This window comes from Nymphalis io, chromosome 18, assembly GCF_905147045.1.
Source record: "Nymphalis io chromosome 18, ilAglIoxx1.1, whole genome shotgun sequence".
Classification (NCBI taxonomy): Eukaryota; Metazoa; Arthropoda; class Insecta; order Lepidoptera; family Nymphalidae; genus Nymphalis; species Nymphalis io.
Genome location: NC_065905.1, coordinates 7,070,545 through 7,093,742, shown reverse-complemented (window position 1 = coordinate 7,093,742; position 23,198 = coordinate 7,070,545). Strand labels below are relative to the sequence as shown.

The 23,198-nt window shown below is 34.5% G+C and overlaps 1 protein-coding gene across 1 annotated transcript; it reads right to left on the bottom strand.

Annotated features, from left to right (window-relative positions):
- Positions 1-253: 253 nt before the first annotated feature.
- LOC126775228 (uncharacterized) lies at positions 254-22,132 on the bottom strand. The gene is made up of 5 exons (XM_050497024.1): positions 22,055-22,132; positions 8,476-8,541; positions 4,921-5,081; positions 3,907-4,423; positions 254-488 (listed from the first exon to the last, which is right to left on the bottom strand). The coding sequence occupies exons 1-5, from the start codon at positions 22,055-22,057 to the stop codon at positions 270-272; spliced, it is 966 nt and encodes a 321-aa protein (XP_050352981.1). The 5' UTR covers positions 22,058-22,132; the 3' UTR covers positions 254-269.
- Positions 22,133-23,198: the final 1,066 nt, after the last annotated feature.

The window sequence follows — 23,198 nt, the reverse complement described above, 5'->3', positions numbered from 1 at the left end:
CAGTACTATGCAATGCCATCCCGGCTATCGTCCTCATCAGAGCCCTCGGTAGTGTCTGATGTAAATAATTATATACATATTAATTTGATATAAATATATGTTCAGGTGTTAAATATTAAATAAATTAATGTTCATCAAAAGCCTATAAAAGCCTAAATGTATTAAACATTAAAAATACTTAAACGATAGGGGATAAATAAAATCCTCATATATTAAAATACCATAATTATATTTAATTGTTATATAAGGCGCATTTCAGACTTCATATTTTAGAATCTATAAACTAGAGGCTGTAAATATCTCAACTCTGATGATAGAAGTGATTCATCTTTGGCCAATTCAACGACCATTTCCTTGGCCCGATTGTTGGCGTATTCGTGGCCGCAATCGTGTCGTTCCACCATTTTTGACAAGGCCATGCTCAGTTGAGCCCTGGCTCCGGCGTCTGATGAATCTACGAGGGTCTTCATTACATCTGGTGAGAAACCCTGGAAAACGTAGACGTTCGTTGAAAATAAATCAGTATTTGAAGGGAGAAAGTTTGTTAGAGCACGACCCTTACGATCTACCAGGCGATTCGAAAAAAAACTATGTAGTCAGAAAATTAAAAATTTTATAAACTACTCTTACAGACTGGAAGTAAAAATTACATTTTTAAATTGAATATTGTGTATTAACTTAAATATTTGACTTATATATAATTAAAATTAAAGAAATAACAAAAAAAATCATTATTTACATTAAATAATAAAATAATCAACTAAAACGACAAATAGTCCTTGACAACGTAATTGTATGTTCGAAGCACCCACACTTCGCGCCAAAAAGTAATATACATCTTCTGTGACGGGTGATGACGTGATTTTCTTTTTTTTTTGTAATATATTCCGGCGCAAGAAATTGATACATTCCGTTTAAGATTTTTAAGAATTCTATATATTATCAAACTACGACATATCACACTACACGCAGCATGCTTAACCCCTGTAAAAATGCCTGGAGTAGCTAGTAATAAAAAAAATCAATATTATTTATATTATTATTTTAAATATGTAAGTATATCTTGGTTTGTTTTTTTTATAAACTACTCTTACAGACTGGAAGTAAAAATGACATTTTTAAATTGAATGCACAAATAAATATTTGACTTTATAATTAAAATTAAACAAAAAACAAAAAAGAAATCATTATTTACATTAAATAATAATAATAACCAACTAAAACGACAAATAGCCCTTGACAACGTTTTTGTTGTTTTGTTCACTCAGAATTTGTCGATTTCCTAATATTAGTTACATAATAAAAATTCGATCAATACTATAATACTAATCGTCATGATTTATAATAGTTGTATGATAAATTAATATAATATATCAAGACATGTACAGTATATATTATGCATATTGAATGTTTCTTTAGAATTGAAATAAAATTCATAAAAGTGATTTTATTCGATTTAATTTTCAAGAGTCTGGCAATAACGTCATGTAAAAAAAACCGTTGTTTTTTTTGTTTTTTAAAAGTATTAAATATTGTGTTTTAGAAATGTCTTTTAAAAAAGTACTTTGATAAATACCTACAGAAATAATGATAAAATTAAAATCCTAAGCTTCATCCCGGTATACGATTATGATTGTTGAACTTTGGTGATTTCCTTTAATATAAACTTTTTATGTAGACCTCTAGTTTATCCGTGCGAAGCTGGAGCGCGTAGCTAGTAGGATACAAAAAAAACTAAGTATATAATATTATTTTTAATAGCAGATCCCTTTAATATACGTTCTTAATCAATGGTAGCTTGTTCATTTAAATATTGAATAATATTTCTTTTGCATGTAAATTGCTCAATTTGATAAAATAAAAATAAAATTTAAATTAAAACAATATACAAAATAATAGACACTGGAATATATTTGAATTTAGAAACAATTTATACATTTATATGTTTCGATTGTGACATTTAAAATTATACAATTATTTATATTTATTATCTACAATTTATATATAACAAATTATATTACTAATGGTGGTATCATTAGTAATATCATTGTATATGTATGAGACGAAACAAGTTTATTAAAAATAAACGTATTATTTACGTAGATCAATGAACCAATAGAAAAAAACATATTTTTACATTTTTAATGACCTTCCTTATAAATATATAAGTTTGGCGCGATAATCCTGTTTCAAGTAATTGATCCAAAAGATATAAGCCTCTGCAAATCCCTTGTGACCTTCAGCCGGAACGAGATCATTGGCCATTAAAATACCCATAAACCGAGCCAAGAAAACAACAATAAAATGTATTGATTGCGGCCTTGAACTATCTAATTCGTTACATACTTGCAATATATCTGTGATTTATTTAATACTACCTGACCCGATCTCACACGGGTAGAAAAAGGATCCATATAAAAATTTATATTTTTATATGGATCCTTAATACAAATAGTATTTAATTATCTGCGTAAACAGCAGCGCACGTCAGTAAAGTTTCCAATCGGTGTATATTTTTCGATATCTATAACTATCATCATACTTAAGCCAATTAACACAATTTTTACTTTGATGAATATGATGATTACACCTAAATCTTCCTCATGAATCACTCCGTCCATCAGGGAAAACCGTATGAAAATCCGTTCTTTGTTTTTGAGTTTATCACGTTCAGCCTAACATAAAATAAGTACATATTATATTTCATTAAAATCCGTCTACTAATTGCTCAGACAGACAGTTCTCTGAGCACGCATCATAGTTTAATCAGCCTTTATATACAAAATTGAGTTTAATTTGATTTCAGACCCTGTATCGATACTCATTAGTCTGCTTAAAATAAAATCTACAGACAATATCTTGTTTCTGTTTTATTAAGTGAATGGAGTTTAATGGAGACCAGTGAACTTTTGGCTCGACATCTCGATTTCGTATAAAGTTAATAATATTTATTAGATGTTTAATGTCATTATGAAGGATATTATTTATTTATTAAACATAGACAAAGATAAACATAACAGTTTAAAAGAGTTTGAAAGTGTGTATTTTTGTCACCAGATTTATTTTTGTAGGTGTTTTGGTTGCTTCATTTGTATTAAAATAAAATATTTACATTTTTTTAAGTAAGAGGGGGCAAACGAGCTGGAGGCTCACCTGAAGGAAAATGCCCAGGGACATCTGCAACACCCGAGGACTTGCTAGTGGGCAATTTAAAACATAGAAACCTTGAATAAATAATTCAATAACAAAAGAAATAATAACTTCAACCGAACTAAAACTCGGGATGGAGCTTATACATGAGCTTTAATGTGAAGTATACAACAAAATTAAAGTCGATCGAAGAATTTAAGCAACTTCTAATAACCGATTAAGTTGATTTTAAGCAGAACGAAGTGCTGGTACTAAATTTTCATTTTTATGTGTGTCCTCATAAATATAAAGTTATTGTCTCTGAAGTAATTCAAAAGTAAATTACTTTTTTATTGTTGTTATAAAGGTTATACCAAGAAATACTAATTAATGTGGAATTTAAGGGACTTTTATTGAACGTTATCTTATTTTGTTATTGATATTTATATTGGCGCTAAAGGTTTTTATTTTATTTTATTTATTAATAACAGGCAAGCGGTTTGGCTAATAAAATACCTCGTAAGTGGTCACTACCACCCATGGAAATTGGTGTTGCAAGAAATATTAACCAGCCAATCCATCGCCAATGCAGCACCAAATTTGCAAATTAAGCCGTTGTCTCTTGTACCTTTTATTACGCTCACTCTTCAAACCAAACACAACATATTCAGTAGTGCTTTAGCGTTAGAATAAGTGATGAGTAGGTGCTATCTACCCAGACGGATTTGCCAAAAGCACAACAACAAAGTGACATTAAAATATAAAATATATACTTACACTGTAATCTGATAGTTTCTGTCTCTTCGCGTCTCTGCTCAGAAGATCGTACAAGAGAAGTAGTCTCAAGTTAGAAGATGACAGCTTTCCTTTAGTAGACACTTCAGCTGGATTTGCCCTTAAACCCTCCCAAACATCAACAAGCCTTTCATCGTCGGGATCATGAGCCATTCTGAGCATGTCTCTAACATTTTGTGATAAGTATTGCAAGTTCTCTTCATTTATTTCGTCGTAACCATCAGAACGACTTGATACTTTCAAATCTGTCTGATAAGGTAACAGGTGATGGGGTACGTTGGGCAGTGGTTCCAATATTGGTTTCACTTCTTCATTATGAGCCGCTAGTAGTGGTTCTTCTGTTCTCTTCTCTTGGGGTTCTATGATTGTATATTGAGCATTGTTTTCGAGGGGAAGGAGAACGTAATTGTGTGGTGATTTTGGTTTCACCCTGTCTGATGGCTTGGGTGGTGATGTCGGTGCGTATAACCCTGGCTTGTGGAAGGGTGTAGTAACGTCTCTGTAATTCAATATATCATTTGCGAAAACCCTCTTCTACTCAATCGAAGTCTCAAAAGTATCCATTTTGTATTATTAATTGAATTGTACAGTATATTAACTTAATTTTCAATTTTTTAGAAATACAACCTGCGATCCGTCATATATTTGGTGTCTCCAGTGGAGGAGAATTCTCAATAAGGGTGTTAATGACCTGTTACTTATCAATAATGTTAGCGATATTATAGAAAGTATAACATTTTTATGAAGTGAACCATTTTTATATCTTACAATAACTATGACATAAGTACTGTGTGTAATAAGTGGCAGTGATGGCAAAACTGGTGAGCGGTAGACTGGTTCATCCACCATTCTACACATGATTGATACAGTAACTATTTTTAATTTTCCTAAATTATTATGTTGACTTATGTATAATAATAATTGTTATTATTATATATTATGTATAATTAAAATTGTTATTATTATACGTTGCTAAAGGAATCGGAAGTTACATACAGTGGTTTTTGAGTGGTTGGTTTGGTCGTAGGTCTCGGGGGACGCGGTGTTACGTCATCTTTCACCTCGAAAGCCATCTGGTCCGTAAGGTGGGCTATCACTTGCATGGCGACAGGGAGATAGGAGTCCGAGAGCTGGACCTGCTGTTTGGCTGATTGAACCTGAAAATTGTTAAAGAAAATGTTTTTTTTTCTAATACTGGTAAAATTTTGTAGCGCGTGAATTGATTTTGTATCGAGATTCACTGAGATATAAAGGCCACCTACTCGTGGATTGCTGTATTCTGCAATATTCATATCAACCAGGTATCATAGGTAGTAGGTATCTTAGGTAGGTAGGTATCTTAGGTAGCCATAGGTAGTCTTCATTCTTAAATGAATAATTCTGTATACTTTTATCAACTATTCAGGCTGGGCAGGCAGGTTTCATCAAAGTTAAAGACTATATTTCTTTTACAATGATCATTTTCACGCTAGAAGACTTTATGTATGTAAAGTCTTCTAGCGTAAAACGTATGATTTCAAATACAATTATTTTTTCGTTTAATTGAATAAATCTTAAAAAACTTATTTTAATGTTTTTTTTTATTTCAGTAAAAGTCGAATCAATTATTCACTGCTATGTGCAAGAATTTCAGTTTTCATCACAAAGTTCGTACCTAACAAAAAAAATTCACGAAATCAAAAATGGGTTAAGGGTAAAATTACATTTTCATTACATCTTAGTAAGCACAACTGTTGCCTGAAACTCGGTATATTCCTGATATCTCAACACGCCTTTTCAAGGCCACTAAGGTAAAAAAACGAATGAATAAAAAACACGCTTTTTTGTCAACTCCAGCGTTTTGTTATCACGCAACCCCTTTATCACATGAATGATGATACTTATATACATGAATATATATGAATAATATTGTATACTCGTAGGTGCTTGTTCTAATAATTATCTTATAAGGCTATAATGTCCTCCAGAGCGATTTCAGCCACGGTGACTAATCTTAAGAAAGATTAGCCAACTACGCAGGAGATATTATAGTGCACAAGTGTGTGCGCAAACACAGGTGCACTCTCTATTTCCTAACTCTCATAATCCGATGGGACGGCAATCCGATACGACCGGAAAGAGTTCTGGCGCAGGACCAACGGCTTTACGTGCTTTCCAAGGCACGGGAGTGAACACACTTCCAACTTATAGATTCCGGGCTGCTACTGAGAATTTTCTGACAGAAAAACCCAATAACTTTTTATTGGCCCGACCTGGGAATCGAACCCAGACTTCCGAGTCTGCGACCTTACATCAAGCCACTAGACCAACGAGGCAGTATATATAAGGCTACAGGTCTCAAGAATCTCGATCGAAACCCAGATAAAAAAAAAGTGATTAGATTTTGCTGTCAAGCAATTCTCAGTAGCCCAACCCAAAGATTGGTTACTGGCAACATTCTCATTGTTCGGAAAGCACGTTAATTTCAGCGTCTGAACTCTCCTGTAGGTCAGATTGCCCATCCATGGAATCAGATGTTTGCTTACATATCGTATCCGTAACAGCCTGTGATTGTCCCACTGCTGGGCTAAAGGCCTCCTCTCCTCTTTTTGAGGAGAAGGTTTGGAGCTTATTCCACCACGCTGCTTATTGTTTATTATTGCTTACATATACTAACAAAATATTATTTGTTATGATAGCCAACTCCACCAGTAAATCCTAAGCAACATAAAACTGACACCTTTGCCGTTCCTGCTCTTATTAAAGGCTAATTGATCGTTTTGATGATAGGAAATTGATTAGCTGACGTTTTTTCCTCGAAAAGGGACGTCTCTTCTTGTGGGACTCTTCACGCGATACATTGGCTCTATCTCATGTCAGGGTAATGACGTTAAAGTTCGAATTCCTTCGGTCCACATATAATAAATATTTTACCAATATATATATATATTACTTTTTAGATTACTTTATTTAAAAATCTACTTTACAAAATCTTTTACATTACATTATTTGAAACCTCAAATTGAGTAAATAGTAATTTTCGCTCGTGTTAGCGGGTACTCCGCTTCCATATACCGTAACTTTATAAATGGGTGAAATATAATTGATAATGATGTATAATTTACTTTATATTATTCTGTATAAATTAATATATTCTCGTTTTACTTGTAAGACAAACATTAAGTTGTATTCCTAATAATAAATAAATACATACATGAATTACTTAATACAATTATTATGATCGATTCATAACTAATCAATTACAATTTGACAAAAGACCTATATTTCTCTTCTTAAGGGAAAATCTTAAAGTTCTCAAACTTAAGGGAAAAAGGTAGTAAAACTGTTTTGTCTTTGTCAAATATATTGATGATTTCTACGACATTGGGAAAGTGGTTACCACATGATGGTGCCATTGTTATTAAAGCGAAATCTTCATGAATATTCATTATTTAATCATCGTATGACCTACATTGGAATAGGGGCTTTTGAATAATCTTGCGAAAATCACTTTTGCTTTCAAAGGATACTTTTGAAAAAAAACATTTCATGTTGTTTTCTTTTCTTGCATAGTAAGAAAAAAATACAATAAATTTTAGAATAATTAAATGAACAATAAAAATTAATGAATAGCTTTCGTATTTTTTATCTAAATCTTTTTTTATTTGAGATTTATTATAGTAATAGATCGCATAATATCTATTAGCACATCTCGGAGGTAAGACGGGTTCGTATGCCGTGACTGCAAATAGCATTATGAATTTAAGGATAATAATAATAATAATAATATCCTGGGACATTTTTCACACACGGCCATCTGATCCCAAATTAAGCTTATACAAAGCTTGTGCTATGGAAACCAGACAACTGATATACTACATATACTACTTTTCTTTTGTAAATACATACTTATATAGATAATTACACCCAACTCAGGACAAACAGACATGTTCATGCACACAAATGTCTGTCCTGGGTGGGAATCGAACCCACAACCTTCGGCGTGAAAGGCAAGTATCTACCAACTACGCCAACCAGCTCGTCATATTATTAAAAATTAAGATATTATAAAAAATTACAAATTGAAAAAGGGAGAGAGAAAGAAAGATAATAATTAAAACATATAAAATCATTTACTTATTATATATTATTATTTTTGTTGTTATATATATGCAGCTGTTATAATTGTATCTTTGTGTGTAATTTTATTATTAAGGCCATCTTTTACATACGACATATTTCAATGTATAACAAAATTATAATATTAAATAAGTAAATATATTTTTAGACATCTATGAACACTCGGAACCTTATCTGACGAAGCAATGAACAGAAAGTTAACATTTAAAAAAAAAACAAGCTCTCTTTTTCTTTGTGGCTGGTCTGGAGACCAGCAACCAGCAGTTTTTACCTCAGAGAATCATTATAGCGAACCAACGGGGAAATGCTGCTAGCATTTTTATCCATTCTAGAGACAGCTTCGTTGTGATTATATTTAAATCACGTTTGTGTTTTTTTAATTCTCAAATATTGTGTAACAAATTACGCTATTTACTGTAACGTTTCACTTACCAATGCATTTCTTGTAACATGCAGAAATATTGTAAATAATAATACTCGTCGGAACATCGTTGCGTTCTGAAACAAATATTTTAAAATATAAATTAATTCTATGAGGACAAAAATCGTACCTAATTACAATACATAATTATTGAATACGTATGTAAATTGGAAGAGTAACTATTAAGTTTCTTGCGAGCTTTTGTCTATATACTTTATTCCGAACCGGTGGTAGCTTTATATTTAGTTCAATATATATGACGCAAAAGTAATTTTATGAGACTACTTGAATAAAGAATATTTTGATTTCGATTTTTATAAATATAATATATTTATGTATATACTCTGTTATATATAATTAATGTAAATTAATTTAGAAAATGAAATAATTATAGCAGAGGTTATTAATTGTTATTGATTTGATTTTATAGATTCAAGTTAGCGACTAATTCGGGAACAATTTTTACGTTTTGATAACATTCATTATTTTACATTATTTTATATTTCTCTTGTTTAATTTTTTCAATTTAATAAGCATGACTAAGGGTTTGAACCCAGGACCTCGGAATAAGCTTTACAAACAATAGCCGTTAGACTAATGAGGGAGTTATGTTCTTCGCGAAAATACAACGAGGTACATTATAATGTGATTCATTTTTGTGCTTTGACTAAACTAAAGCTTGCTTTATAGTTCCTTTTAACTTGTTATCTGAATATTTCCTTAACTTAAAAGTCTAGAACTTTATTTTATATTATACTATATATATATCTAAAATACATAATCGCCTCACTGTGTACAATTTTATTACATACTTTTGTAATGTTACCTCAGATATTCAAGTAACATCTATCTATCTTCCTGACATCCCCTATTTCATAAACAAAATCGCTTGTAAAAGGCAATACGAATTATTACCGTAGATGTATGCAAACTTTATCGCGAATATTACGTCAGTTTGGTTTATGACCGAAATTTACAGAATCGTATACACCTGAGCACGTTATTCGTCATAGCCAACGAAAACAGAAGCCAGTTCCATGTTTCGGTATCAATATTAGTGGGAGTTTATTTATAGAAATATAGTTTCTTTAAATTTACATTTATTATCGCAATATGTGGAGACGGATTATAATAACACTTATATATATATATATTATTCTTTATAATAATATAAATATAAATGGATTTTCCAATATTTACAGTAACAGTAAACAGTAACAGTCTGTGAATGTCCCACTGCTGGGCTAAGGCCTCCTCTCCCTTTTTGAGGAGAAGGTTTGGAGCTTATTCCACAACACTACTCCAATGCGGGTCGGTAGAATAAACATGTAGCAGAATTTCAGTGAAATTCGATACATGCAGGTTTCCTCACGATGTTTTCCTTAACCGTAAAGCACGAGATGAATTATAATAACAAATTAAGCACATGAAAATTCAGTGGTGCTTGGCCGGATTTGAACCCACGGTCATCGGTTAAGATTCACGCAATCTTACCACTCTTGGCTTTTTTTCCAATATTTATTGGCTGATTATTATTACCAACTAACTGGTGCTCGCGACTTCGTCCGCGCGATAGTCTGTTCTATTACGATATATCAAAAAAAGAATACATTTTCGTGTTCTGTTACTCTTTTTATTGCCTATACTCGTTTATTGATAACTTTATCCAATGTACAGACTTCGCTTTATTATATGTTTAGATATTTTATGGCAGGGCTTAATGGTACCTATTCAAATCGGTTTAGATTTGAATAGGTACCATCCAGTCATATATTCTACTGCAAAACAGCAGTACTTAGTATTGTTGTGATCCGACAAGATTGATGGTGCAGTGGCGATGTAAAAGATGTTTTTTACAATAACAATATCTATGGATTTATCTAATATTTACCTTCAGGAGGCCTATTTGCTAATAAACATATTTAGAAAGAATATTTTAAATTAACAGAAGTAAACCTTCTTATTAGTTATAACTTTAAGGTTGCATTTGGTAACACTTATCGTCAAATTGATAAAACTAAAACACGAACTACAAATTAAACAAATCTATTAAGCCAGTCTTCATTTCCTTACTTGTCATCCGTTAACACTAACCTGGTTTTGTTGAACTTACAAGTTACAAATCCATCGGAATACATTCTAGATATAGACTTAAGCTAGACCGTTACTTGGCCCTTGAAATGGGAGCGACTGTACTAAATATCTATAACAAAGTCGACTCAACCTTATTAGACAAGGAACATTTATAAATTAGAAGGGAAAATCGAGATAAAACAAGGCGTTCTCGATCGTGGCAAATAAATATTATATCGATAACAAATGTACGGATTAATGGTAAACGAATTATAATAATATTTTCAAGGACAATTGATATTATTACGAGATAATAATATTCGATATACGTGTTTGTTATGTGCTGTATTCACGCACGAATAGAAGCGTATTGTGACATTAGATTAATAGATGCCTTACGATTCCGGTAGAAGTGATTTGAATAAAGTTACCCTGAGAGTTTTTATAAGTGAATGATGATATACATTTACAAATAATGTAAAGCGCATACAGTGACAGACTGTTAATGTCCCACTGCTAGGCTAAGGCCTCCAAGGGATCATATACATACATATTGAATTGCAATTTAGTAGCGTATTAAGGCTTAAAACCACCGAGCACAGTTAAATCTGTCTGTTTAATATTGTCGATGTCATTAAATAGAGCTTATATTTTTAGACAAAACGCTTTCCGATTTTTAATTTCGTCGTTCGAAACTATTTTTTCGCCATAACATTTTGATCACCTTTAGCTATATTGCCCAAATAACCGATGCGTTTTCGATACACACATTTCTGTACATCAGCAACTATAGAATTAACATTTGGTAAAAATGTAGTAATATTTTTTTTATTATAGATTTCAAATTAGTTACAAAATAATTAACCGACGTCATTTAGATTGATTGATATAATTTAAACTCTAAAACCAATAAAATAAATGTAATTGTTTACGATAAAAAACCTTAAGATTAATATGCTTGTTACGGAATAAAAAAATCAAATCAAATATTTTTTTATTCAAATATGCTTATAAGGGCACTTTACACGCGGTCATGTATAGAACTAAAGATACCGCTATATGTAAAGATAGGAGTGTAGATTCTACCGAGAACAATTGGCAAGAACCTCAGTAGTCTCTTTTTCATCTTTTTAATTACACTGTCCATAAAATACGATTAAATTTATACATATCCTATTTATATCATCTATATAATTTTATGTTAAGTAATATACCTTATTTGCCGTGGAGTACCGGCTTAGAATAGTACTCCCCCAATCTCATCCCGTGGGTGTCGTAAGAGGCGACTGAGGGACGGGGAAAAGGGGGGATGGGCAGCAGCGTCCCCCCTCCCATAAACATCTTACCCCCTACTGCGCTCGCCAACACGCCTGCCCAGCGCGGCGAGTATGGGCAAACCCCTCCCTAAATGGCAGATGCGCCCAAAAAAAGGCCCCCAGTTACCGGCAAGCCCGCTAGGCCCGACCACTGGTGGTAGGGCTTTGTGCAAGCTCGTCTGGGTAGGTACCACCCACTCATCAGATATTCTACCGCAAAACAGCAATACTTGATATTGTTGTGTTCCGGTTTGAAGGGTGAGTGAGCCAGTGTAATTACAGGCACAAGGGACATTAAATCTTAGTTCCCAAGGTTGGTGGCGCATTGGATATGTAAGCGATGGTTGACATTTCTTACAATGCCAATGTCTAAGAGCGTTGGTGACCACTTACCATCAGGTGGCCCATATGCTCGTCCGCCTTCCTTTACTATAAAAAAAAAAAAAAAAAAAAAAAAAAAAAAAAAAAAAAAAAAAAAAAAAAAAAAAAAAAAAAAAAAAAAAAAACCAAGGTAGCGGTCGCGGTATCGGCAGGGCAGGGGGTGCTAAGAATCACCGGTTCACGGCAGGCTACCGTATAAAGCGACTGAAAATGGCAACGTATAATGGACGCTCGATGAGGCTGGACCATCACCTCGCCGAATTAGAAGTAGAGTTAAGTCATATAAACTGGCATATACTGGGGTTATCTGAAGTCCGAAGACAGGGGGAGGACACGATAACTCTAGAGTCCGGTAACTTACTCTACTTCCGCGAAGGTGATAACCTCTCCCAGGGTGGTGTCGGTTTTCTAGTCAAAAAGGATCTCATTAGCAGCATTGTGGAAATCAGTAGTGTGTCGAACCGGGTAGCGTACCTTGTCCTAAAACTTTCCGACAGGTACTCCCTGAAGGTTGTACAGGTATATGCGCCAACTTCGACATACTCTGATGATGTGGTCGAAGCGATGTACGAGGACATCGCAAAGGCCCTCAACGACACCTCGAGGGCCCACTACAATGTTGTTATGGGAGACTTTAATGCTAAAGTGGGAGTACAAGATAGCGGTGAATCGAAAGTCGGACCTTACGGCTTGGGCTGCAGAAATCACAGGGGGCAAATGCTGGTAAACTATCTCGAAGCGCAGGGGCTTTTTTTGATGAATTCTTTCTTTCAAAAGAAGCCTCAGAGGAGGTGGACCTGGTGAAGCCCCGATAACGTGACAAGGAACGAGATAGACTTTATCATTTCGAATAAAAGGCACATATTTAGAGATGTTTCAGTGATCAACAGGCTTAATACCGGAAGTGATCACCGCTTGGTTCGAGGCACTCTAAATATCAACTTAAAAGCCGAAAGATCGAGAATGATGAGGTCTACTCTCCGACCTACCATGCTCCAAGCTGCTCAAGGCTCCGAAAAGTTCCAAATGGAACTTCAAAATCAATTCACCGCGTTGGAAACCATAAGCAGCATTGATGAGAGAACCGACACGCTGGTCAAAATACTGCAAAACACATCCCGCAATTGTTTTCCGCCACAGAGAAGAGACAACGCACCAAAACTCTCTGCTGAGACACTCGAGCTCATGAGAAAACGACGAGAACTATCATCGTTTTTGTCAGATAAGGCCTTAAACCGAACAATAAAAACGCTGACGCGACGCGATCTCCGACGCTCCAATACCCGTGCCATCAAGGCTGCGATTGAGCAAAATCGGGGATCGAAAGTGTTCGCTCGCAAGTTTGGGAGGCCGCGTCTGACAAAACTTAAAACTGAAAATGGTGGGGTCGTTACCTCTAGGCCTGAGATTATCGGAGAAGTAGAGAGGTTTTATGGGCAGTTGTTCTCTTCAAGATCGGATAAACCCGTGGGAATCAGTATTGATGACCAGCGCGCCCCTCTTATGCGCCATTACTCCGAGGAGCTCCCGGTCGTTGACCAAGGAGAGATTAGGGCGGCTCTAGAACAGCTTAAAAACAACAAAGCTCCGGGAGATGACGGAATCACAACAGAGTTGCTTAAGGCAGGCGGGACCCCGGTCCTGAAAGAGCTAGCAAGCCTCTTTAATTCCGTCATCCAACATGGCAAGACCCCGGAAACGTGGAGCGGGAGTGAGTTGGTACTGTTTTTCAAGAAAGGTGATAAAACCCTCTTGAAAAACTACAGACCAATCTCCCTCCTGAGTCACGTGTATAAGCTGTTCTCAAGAGTCGTCACGAACCGTCTCGCCAGACGACTTGACGAGTTCCAGCCCCCAGAGCAAGCCGGCTTTCGATCAGGCTACAGCACCGTGGACCACATCCATACTGTTCGGCAGATTGTGCAGAAGACCGAAGAGTACAATCAGCCGCTGTGTATGGCATTTGTGGACTACGAGAAAGCCTTCGACTCCATCGAAACCTGGGCAGTGCTCGACTCATTGCAGAGATGTCATATCGATTGGAGATATATCGAGGTACTGAGATGTCTGTACAACGCCGCTACAATGACTGTCCACATCCAGGACTGTAAGACGAAGGCGATCCAACTGCGCAGAGGGGTGAGACAGGGGGATGTAATATCCCCGAAACTGTTCACCAACGCGTTGGAAGACGTTTTCAAAACGCTGGATTGGACTAGGTATGGAGTCAATGTAAACGGCGAGTACATCTCACACCTTCGATTTGCCGACGATATCGTCATCATAGCAGAGTCGCTGGAACAACTCACCGAAATGCTGCGTAGCCTAGGCGAGTCTTCCCGGTGTGTCGGTCTCGGTATGAACTTGGACAAGACCAAGGTCATGTTCAATAGGCATGTCGTGCCGGGACCGATATACGTCGAGGGGAAACCTCTCGAAGTTGTTAGTGAATATACCTACCTAGGACAGATAATACAAGTCGGTAGGAACAACTTCGAGAAGGAAGCCGATCGAAGAATTCGCTTGGGATGGGCAGCATTTGGCAACCTTCGTCAAGTCCTCAAGTCGTCTATACCGCAATGTTTGAAGACGAAAGTCTTCAACCAATGCGTCTTACCTGCCATGACATACGGTGCCGAAACGTGGACACTAACTGCGGGACTAGTCCACAAATTTAAAGTCGCTCAGCGTGCTATGGAGCGAGCTAAGCTCGGAGTATCTTTGAAGGATAAGATCAGAAATGAGATTATCCGGAAAAGAACCGGAGTCACCGACATAGCTTGCAAAATTAGCAGGCTCAAGTGGCAGTGGGCTGGTCACGTATGTCGTAGGACCGATGGCCGTTGGAGCAGACGAGTCCTAGAGTGGAGACCGCGAATCGGCAAGCGCAGCGTAGGGCGCCCTCCAGCCAGGTGGACCGACGACCTTAAGAAGGTGGCGGGCACCAACTGGATGCGGAAGGCGGAGGACAGGGAGCTTTGGCGCACCTTGGGAGAGGCCTATGTTCAGCAGTGGACAACGATTGGCTGTTGATTGAATATACCTTATTTATCAAAGTTTTTTTAACGTGAGGTTCAAATTTATTAATAGGCAAAGCTTAAAATAAATGTGGAATCTAACTGAATTAAGATTTTTTTAAAAATATATATAATTTTCACCTTTTTGTCTATTTTTGGTAAAAAATAATTTTTTTTAATGCACTATTAATATTTATTTTTAAAAATATCGCTTAGAATAAAATCTAGTCTACCTATTCAGCCAATATGCGCTGACACTATTGCCTCTCTGCGCCGCTACACTCGGCCTTTGGGCTAAATAAGCGCCAGCTCTTGGGTCACCAGAAGTGTGGACCAGTTTCTTAGAAATATCTTTTATGATTTTTTTTGTATCTGACGACCCAATGTTTCAAAACCCAGCCCCACAAATTCATATCCATTGGATAAAAGTGAATATTTGCGTCGCTTGAGTACCGGCTTTACGAGACGTATTCTTGATATGAGATACTGCCAGCGTATCAACGCAAGTTGCATCCCACACAAGAACACGTCCCATCGACCATGGCACTAATGTTGCTCCATCGGGTGGAGATAAGATGGAGAGGAGACTCTTGCCATCATCTCTGCATAAACCATTCGTTTCCAAAGTAGCTGGAATCGACGCTGTGGCAAAAGCCCGACAAAGTATGTCATTAAGAGAGCCATGGCGATATGCACGGCCAACTCTTTTGCGGCAGCTAAGTCTATGGCATCCGAAATGATCCACCCGGGTACCACAGGGACATGTATGAGGCTCGCACACCTTTAAACCTAAGCGGAGGCATACGGCGATGCGTATCGTTGCCCGATCAATACTGTCCTTAGATTTTTAGAAGGGAGAGCCTGAAGCCAGTGGCCTGACTCTGTTTCAGATACAGCTAGCAGTCTTGCACGGTCTGTATCTGAAGTACACTAGAACAGGAGCAAATTGTGTGTAAGTTTAATACGGGGTGAATCCCAGTGCTTCTGACAAGCTATATCTGAGGGAAATACTTCATCAGGACAAGAAACACTCCAAGCTGTCTTAGCCTCAGCAAAATCCTTCACTACAATATCAGTCGAACTTGGAAACCTTAATATCCGACTGACGAGAGTGATAGAACCATTAGCAGAGGCCAAGAAAACTGGGAGCGTCAAAGATGACGTAGACCGTATACCAAAGCCAGAGTTGCTTGTGTCTAAGAACGTGTATCGAATTGTAAATTTAGAATTTTGGCTACGGTGTCTTTAAGTAAGGCTAATAGCGGCTGTAATAGAAGGAAATTTACAAAAGGGGCTGCTGCGTAATAAATACATCAACTAATAAATATGTTTAAATAAATAAACATGTCCGAAGAATGAAAATGGCTATGTGTGGCTTAGTGTCTAATAAACGCTTGAAATGAGGTTAAGCTTTTCTAATTTTGAATTTATTAAGGGAAGAAATGCATCATCAAATATTAGAGCGCCTAGTAAAGTTAAAGAATGCTTAGGCACCGTAATAATATTCGGGATTAAAAGGTTTAAATCACTTAAAATTTTATTTTTATTTTCTTGTGAAAGAGAAATAGGTTCTGAAAAATAATCTTCACATTTACTGCAATTTAAATTAAGCCCTATGCTTTCAAATTTTTTTAAAATATCTTTAAAGTCGCTAATGACTGTTGTTACATCTCCTCCCAAAGAGCCATCATTGAGGTACCATAAATTAAATTTTGAATTTAATAATGAAATTATTGGATATATAACCAAACTAAATATGGCGGGGCCAAGTGGGTCACCTTGCTAACAATTTTGTGGGAGATCCATAACATTGCCACATATAGTCGAATATTTATGAAATTTATTTTTGAATTTCTTTTAACATATCTCCCCAATCAACCGAACGCATTCCGAGCATCAATTTTGACGAAAATTTCATAACTTTCGGATTCACTTAAAAATGTTCTAGCAGAATGGACTGCCGCTTCACATCCTCCCTGTATACCAAAACCTAGTTGTGGAGGCATGAATTTATTTTTAATAGTCGCCGAATGGTGCTGCCAACTGCAATGGGACGTATTCCTCCATCTTTTTTAATAAAGCCACTAAATTTGCACCATAAAGGACTGGTGTGATTGTTTCTGGAACTCGACCAGAGAGCATTAAGTTAACTAAATTTGTTAATTCCCGAAATAATTTTTCCTTGTCTTCATTAAGAACTGAGGGACTTAAAATGTCTTTAAGGTGCTGTGGAGTAAGACCGTTCAAGCTTCCAGCAGAACCATTCGAGAAAGAATAAATCCCAAAATGGATAGCATCTTTTGAAATATGTAGAGGCGTTATGGAGTCTACAGGGAGAAAGGAAGGTTGAGAAGGTTGTATTGGTAAAGGATGTTCATCTTGGAGGGCCTTTTAACTTTAATTTTTTAATTTTAATTTTATTTTGATTTACGAAATAAAAATAGATCGTTTGTCAAAAATGATTTTGGAAATTTTTAATAATTTATTTATAAAACTTATGCACATAGTATAGCATAAGTCATTTCATTAAAAAGCTTAATTGTTGTATAAAATTGTTAACAGTAACAGCCAGTTAATGTCCCACTGCTGGGCTAAGGCCTCCTCTCCCTTTTGAGGAGAAGGTTTGGAGCTTATTCCACCACGCTGCTCCAATGCGGGTTGGTAGAATACACATGTGACAGAATTTCAATGAAAATAGACACATGCAGGTTTCCTCACGATGTTCAAAATTGTTAAGCTATGATAAAATAGGACAACTAAATATAATATACAAATAAAAATTAAATAGCTACCGTGTAAACATACAATGTTTATAGCTAGCGCGAGCTTGGAATAGTAACACAAATACGTTTCATCGTTTAAACTAATTATATAGCTTAAGAAAATAAACATGACAGCATACATAAATTTCATTAGTTAGCTGAGCAAAAACTGGCTTATTAGCTTAGAAGCAAAAATTGAGCAAAAAGACGCGCAAACCTACGAGTGCTTAGAATTAGTACCGTTTAAGCGAATTATACGTCATTACCTTGAACATATGATACGGTGTCCTGTCATATGTTATATAATTATAATAATTTACGTAAAACTAGGGTTGTAATATGTATAATGTAGCTTTAGTAATTACATCAATTAACAAATGAATAAGCTAAGCGCTGCTATTTGACGTTCAAAGGTCAGTGAACCGTTTGCTTCGTGTTAGCGATTTTCGCGTGAGGATTTTTAAATAAATAACGCGTTACAATCAATACTTTGTTCTGATCTGTTTTTGAGGTCAAAATGCAAAAACAGATATAAATTTAGAATCAAGAAGCTTTAATATTATTAAAACTTAATATCAAAATTTTGGCAATGGCTTGGAAATTAAATATCTTCATATTATAGGTTTATATGTCATGATATATTTTATACTAGCTGTTGCTCGCGGCTTCGCTCACGCTCAAGTATAAGGTAAGTGAATATACTTCTAAACAATCTTTTATCCTTTATAAATATTGTTAAAATATTGTTTAGAAGTCTGTGATTTAAGAAAGAAGCATGAAATGTCATTTCATTGTCATTGGTTAGAAAAAAGTAAAGTTATGGGGTTTTTTATTTTTAGATTGATTAATAATCTTTTAATAATCATCGATGAACTTACTATGAATCCCTGTAGTTTCACTTAATATATTTTATAGTGACTTAAATAGCTTGAAAAAAAATTTATACAAACATTCCGATCTACGATTCTGTTGCTTAAATACCCCGGCATCTATCCACGCCGTTGGATACAGTTAATATTGTAAATGAGCAAGCATACCATTTTTGTTTTTTATTCTATCAATCTCAAGTTAAACGAAACTATTCAACTCACTGAAAACTTTATTTATATTTACTAATCGAAGCACCTCTTTGTAAACGGTGGTAGGGCTAAAGTAATTAGTAAGTAAACAACAATACTTAGTATGGTTGCGATCGAATTGAAGGTTTGAAGGATGAATAAGTAAGACAGTGTAACTACAAGCACAAAAGACATAACATCTTCGTTCCCAAGATTGGTGGCGCATTAGCGATGTAGTAATGGTTAATATCAGAATCGCTGACTATGAATATACATACATATTATTTACATAAAAAACGACGTTTGCGGTATTTACTTTTGGGGCTAAAATTGCTAAGTTACTCGCAGATCTTACTTTGGAGCATGCAACATAAAAACTGTCCATGTGATAACTGTTCTCACTAAAATCAATGGCAATGCGACTTTTGATTGTCATGGGGCAGCACGCTTCAAGAGGGAACTATATACTTTCAAATTCGAATGATATATTCTCATGGAATGAAAACTATCTCTCCTCGAGCACATCATAAAATAAATCTATAGGAATTGAGGGTCATGTTGGGGTAAAGCTTCGAGAGCGGTGCACATGGCAATAATGGAATACGTTTTCTTTATACAAACTTCAATAACATAGAGACATGTTTAAAAAAAGTATAACTTGCAAATCCCTGCCGGAGATATTGATATTAAGACATTGTGTATTTTGCATTTCCTTATTTGCACCCAGAAGTATGTGAATGAAGTTTTTTAGCGAATATGTACATACGACCGTTCTTACACTTAAAAACAAATTAAAAAAATTGCCATCCGTGGAATTTCTGAAAACTTTGAATCAATTCAATCAAGAAACACAAACTGTAAATTTCAAGCAGATCGGACTATTTTGTTTATATTATTGTTTTCATCCCATTTCTCCCATTTGGGTTTGAATTTCTATAAACGACGAAATACGTATGCATTTTTTGTCAGAAGCTTTAATATTAAATATCATTCTTCTTACGTCAAAAATGATGAAATCACCTAACAAACTTTCAACCCCTATTTTACCCTCTTAGGGATTAATTTTTCAAAAAGTCTGAAATACATTTTTATTTATTTATAACCAGAAGCTTGTATATGAAATTTCATGCCTTCTAACTTTAAAAATGACGGGTTTCCATACAATCGTTCATCCCTTATTTTTACCCTTTAGGGGTGGAATTTGCAGAAATCCTTCCTTAGTGGGTGTTTACATCACAAAATGTATCAACTGCCAAAACTTTAAGATTCTAACCCTTCTGATTTAGGCTCTGCGTTAATAAATCAGTCAGAAAAAGTCATTATATATGTGTAAATATAACATTAAAAACACGTACGTTTTTATAACTTTTAATAGACACAACCGATGTAAATGAAACAAAGACTAAACGGAACCTCGAAATACTTCTAATGATTATTTAATTATTTAAATTTGTAATTTTTGGCTGTTTCTGAGATTAGCCTGGACAAACAGACAGACAGACAAAAATAAAAAAAATGATTGTTTTGGTAATTTACAAATAACCAATGTACCTTTAAAAGAGGCAGTTATTTTGAAATCACAGATGGACACTTCAATTTTATTAATCTAAGAATAGCAATAGAACTTTTTATGCGAAAGAGCTGTTCAAATCCCGTACAACCTAGAATTATAAGTGAGATTATATAAAAATCGATTTTGCATCGATTGAAACTAATTACTCGTATGAACGCCTTTACGTGCTTTCCGAGGCACGGGCGTTATAACACTGACTTCCAAACTTAGATCTGCTATTGAGGACTTGTAAACTGACACTTTTAAAAGGCCCGATCAGGATACTCGGGACCACGATTTTGCCTAATAAGCTAGTTATACCGTAATAAAGCCGTACCTTAAATAAGATAAAGATTTAATTCAAACAGACACGGACGGTAAAATTATTCGTCCAACTAGTCATATCTTTAAGCAAGATTTTATATTTAGTTATTTTTGAATTGATAAAATTAATCAGTTTGGAGATTATAAAAACACGGTATATTTAAGCAACAGATAAAATTATTGTATCATTCAAGAGAACTTTTCTCTGTTTGTCAACTAATTTTCATTTTCTGTGTCGTACTTCAAAAACAATGTACAATAGCGTACAATAACGATTTTTGTATTATATATAATCCAACTGAAGTATTATACGGTTATAATGTCGTAATATGTTCTTTAATATGTTAGAAGCTCTTAATAAAACATCAATTTCTCATTAAGGAACATATATTAATTAAGTATCAGTAAACGTTTCAATCGCACTGGCAGATAAAGATATTTTTAAAAATTTTTTAGTCATTCTCACTGTCAAATGTCTTTAAAAGTTCAACGCGATCATAAAATATGTGTTCATTTTTATTTTGTTGCGTTGCGATATAATGGGCGAATTTTATTTTCTGTTTTTCTAAGCTATTGATAAAATGAAAAGAATCAAAAATCTTGTTTCAAAAAGATATATATCCGATAATAAGACTTTGTAGATATTTTTAACTTACCTTAAACGTTTCAATCGCACTTAAAATATGAACATTTGTTTGAATTATTACGTTATTAAATAGTAAGTGCAATGATTTTATTTAATTTGTACAATTAATTTAATATAGTACAGTACAAACACATGAAATTTTATTTTAAATAACTTTGTACAAGAAAGTCAAATTATAAATTATCATTTTGTGCAAATTCAATGCAGAATAGATATGTGCATGAATATAAATGAATATCCTTTGCGTTTTATGTCAGGAAATGCAAGGATTAACAAGTCAAAAAGCTACATGTCCAATGCAATCGCGCACAAAAGTCGCAATTAAATCAAATAACAGCTATTAAATTGTTTAATTAATTAGTAAAATGAATGGGAAGCTTTTTAAGAATTCTTAAAACAAAAATAATATTTGAAAACAATTACACAGAAATACCTAAATAAAACTTCGAATATCAACTTACCATTAAATGAGTAGCACTTGGAATGGCACGCGCAGATAACACGTGCGTCGACAGCGCGCGCGCAGCGTTACTACAGCCTCCAGGATACTGACCCCGAGGACTGAGCGGAGCTGATACGAAACAAGTTTGTGATGTCAAGTGCAATGTCGTTTGTCTAACTGAGTTCGTGTAAGGAGAGTTGGAAATAGATTGGTGTGTTTTTGCGTGAAAAAGTATTTTGTTTATACTTTGAGGGATAGTACACTTATAGATACGATAGCTACGCACAACAATTACTTAAAAATTTGTCTATGTTGAGACCTGTCATAAAAAAAACGTTGTCATATTTGATTTTGTCCTCCATGTGGCTTAAATTTAATTAGATTTTTATCACAATAACAATGAAAATTTTGTTCACAGAAAATTACCTTACTATATCAATTCTGTTTTAAGATATTAATTTTGAATGTTAGATAATGAATATACAATAACCACTTTTTTTTAAATAAAATACGGGCGTAATATCATCTCCATATATTTATCTAAGCAGGACGATCCGTGTTTTTGCGTTCAACGACCACATATTAGCATACTTGAAAAATTTAGCCAACTTTAGCTTTAATATTGATTCGTAATGTGTTGAATGACAGAGGAAGGACAATGTTTCTGGTATTTCCTTCGCTATATTTAATATACTGCATGAAGCAAATTGTGAGGGGATATAAAATAAAAATAAAACTATATACATAGCTTTATTAAGAATATCTTCATTAACAAAAAGTAACTACAATGTTTGGATTTGAAGCTAAAGTTAAGGAGGTTTTAATGAATGTATATACTCGTAGAGCGAGATAATAAAAAAATTTTAATGATATTTTCATTACAAGTTTTATGATTACTAAGTTTATCAGTTAATAAAAGAAGAGGAAAAAATTACTTTATTTTTAAATATGCTGATATAAATTTAAAAACATCGTTTGCATTTTTACATTTTTATAAAGATGATCTTGTCTTCTTCTTTCGAATTTAAAATCAATAATGTCAAAAAGAGACAAATTAGTGTTTCAATAAACAGTCGCTAAGCAAAGTTTATAAGTAAGGCTGTTAGAAATAGAAGAAATGCAATTTCACAATATAATTTTACAGGCGATATTTATTTGTTCAA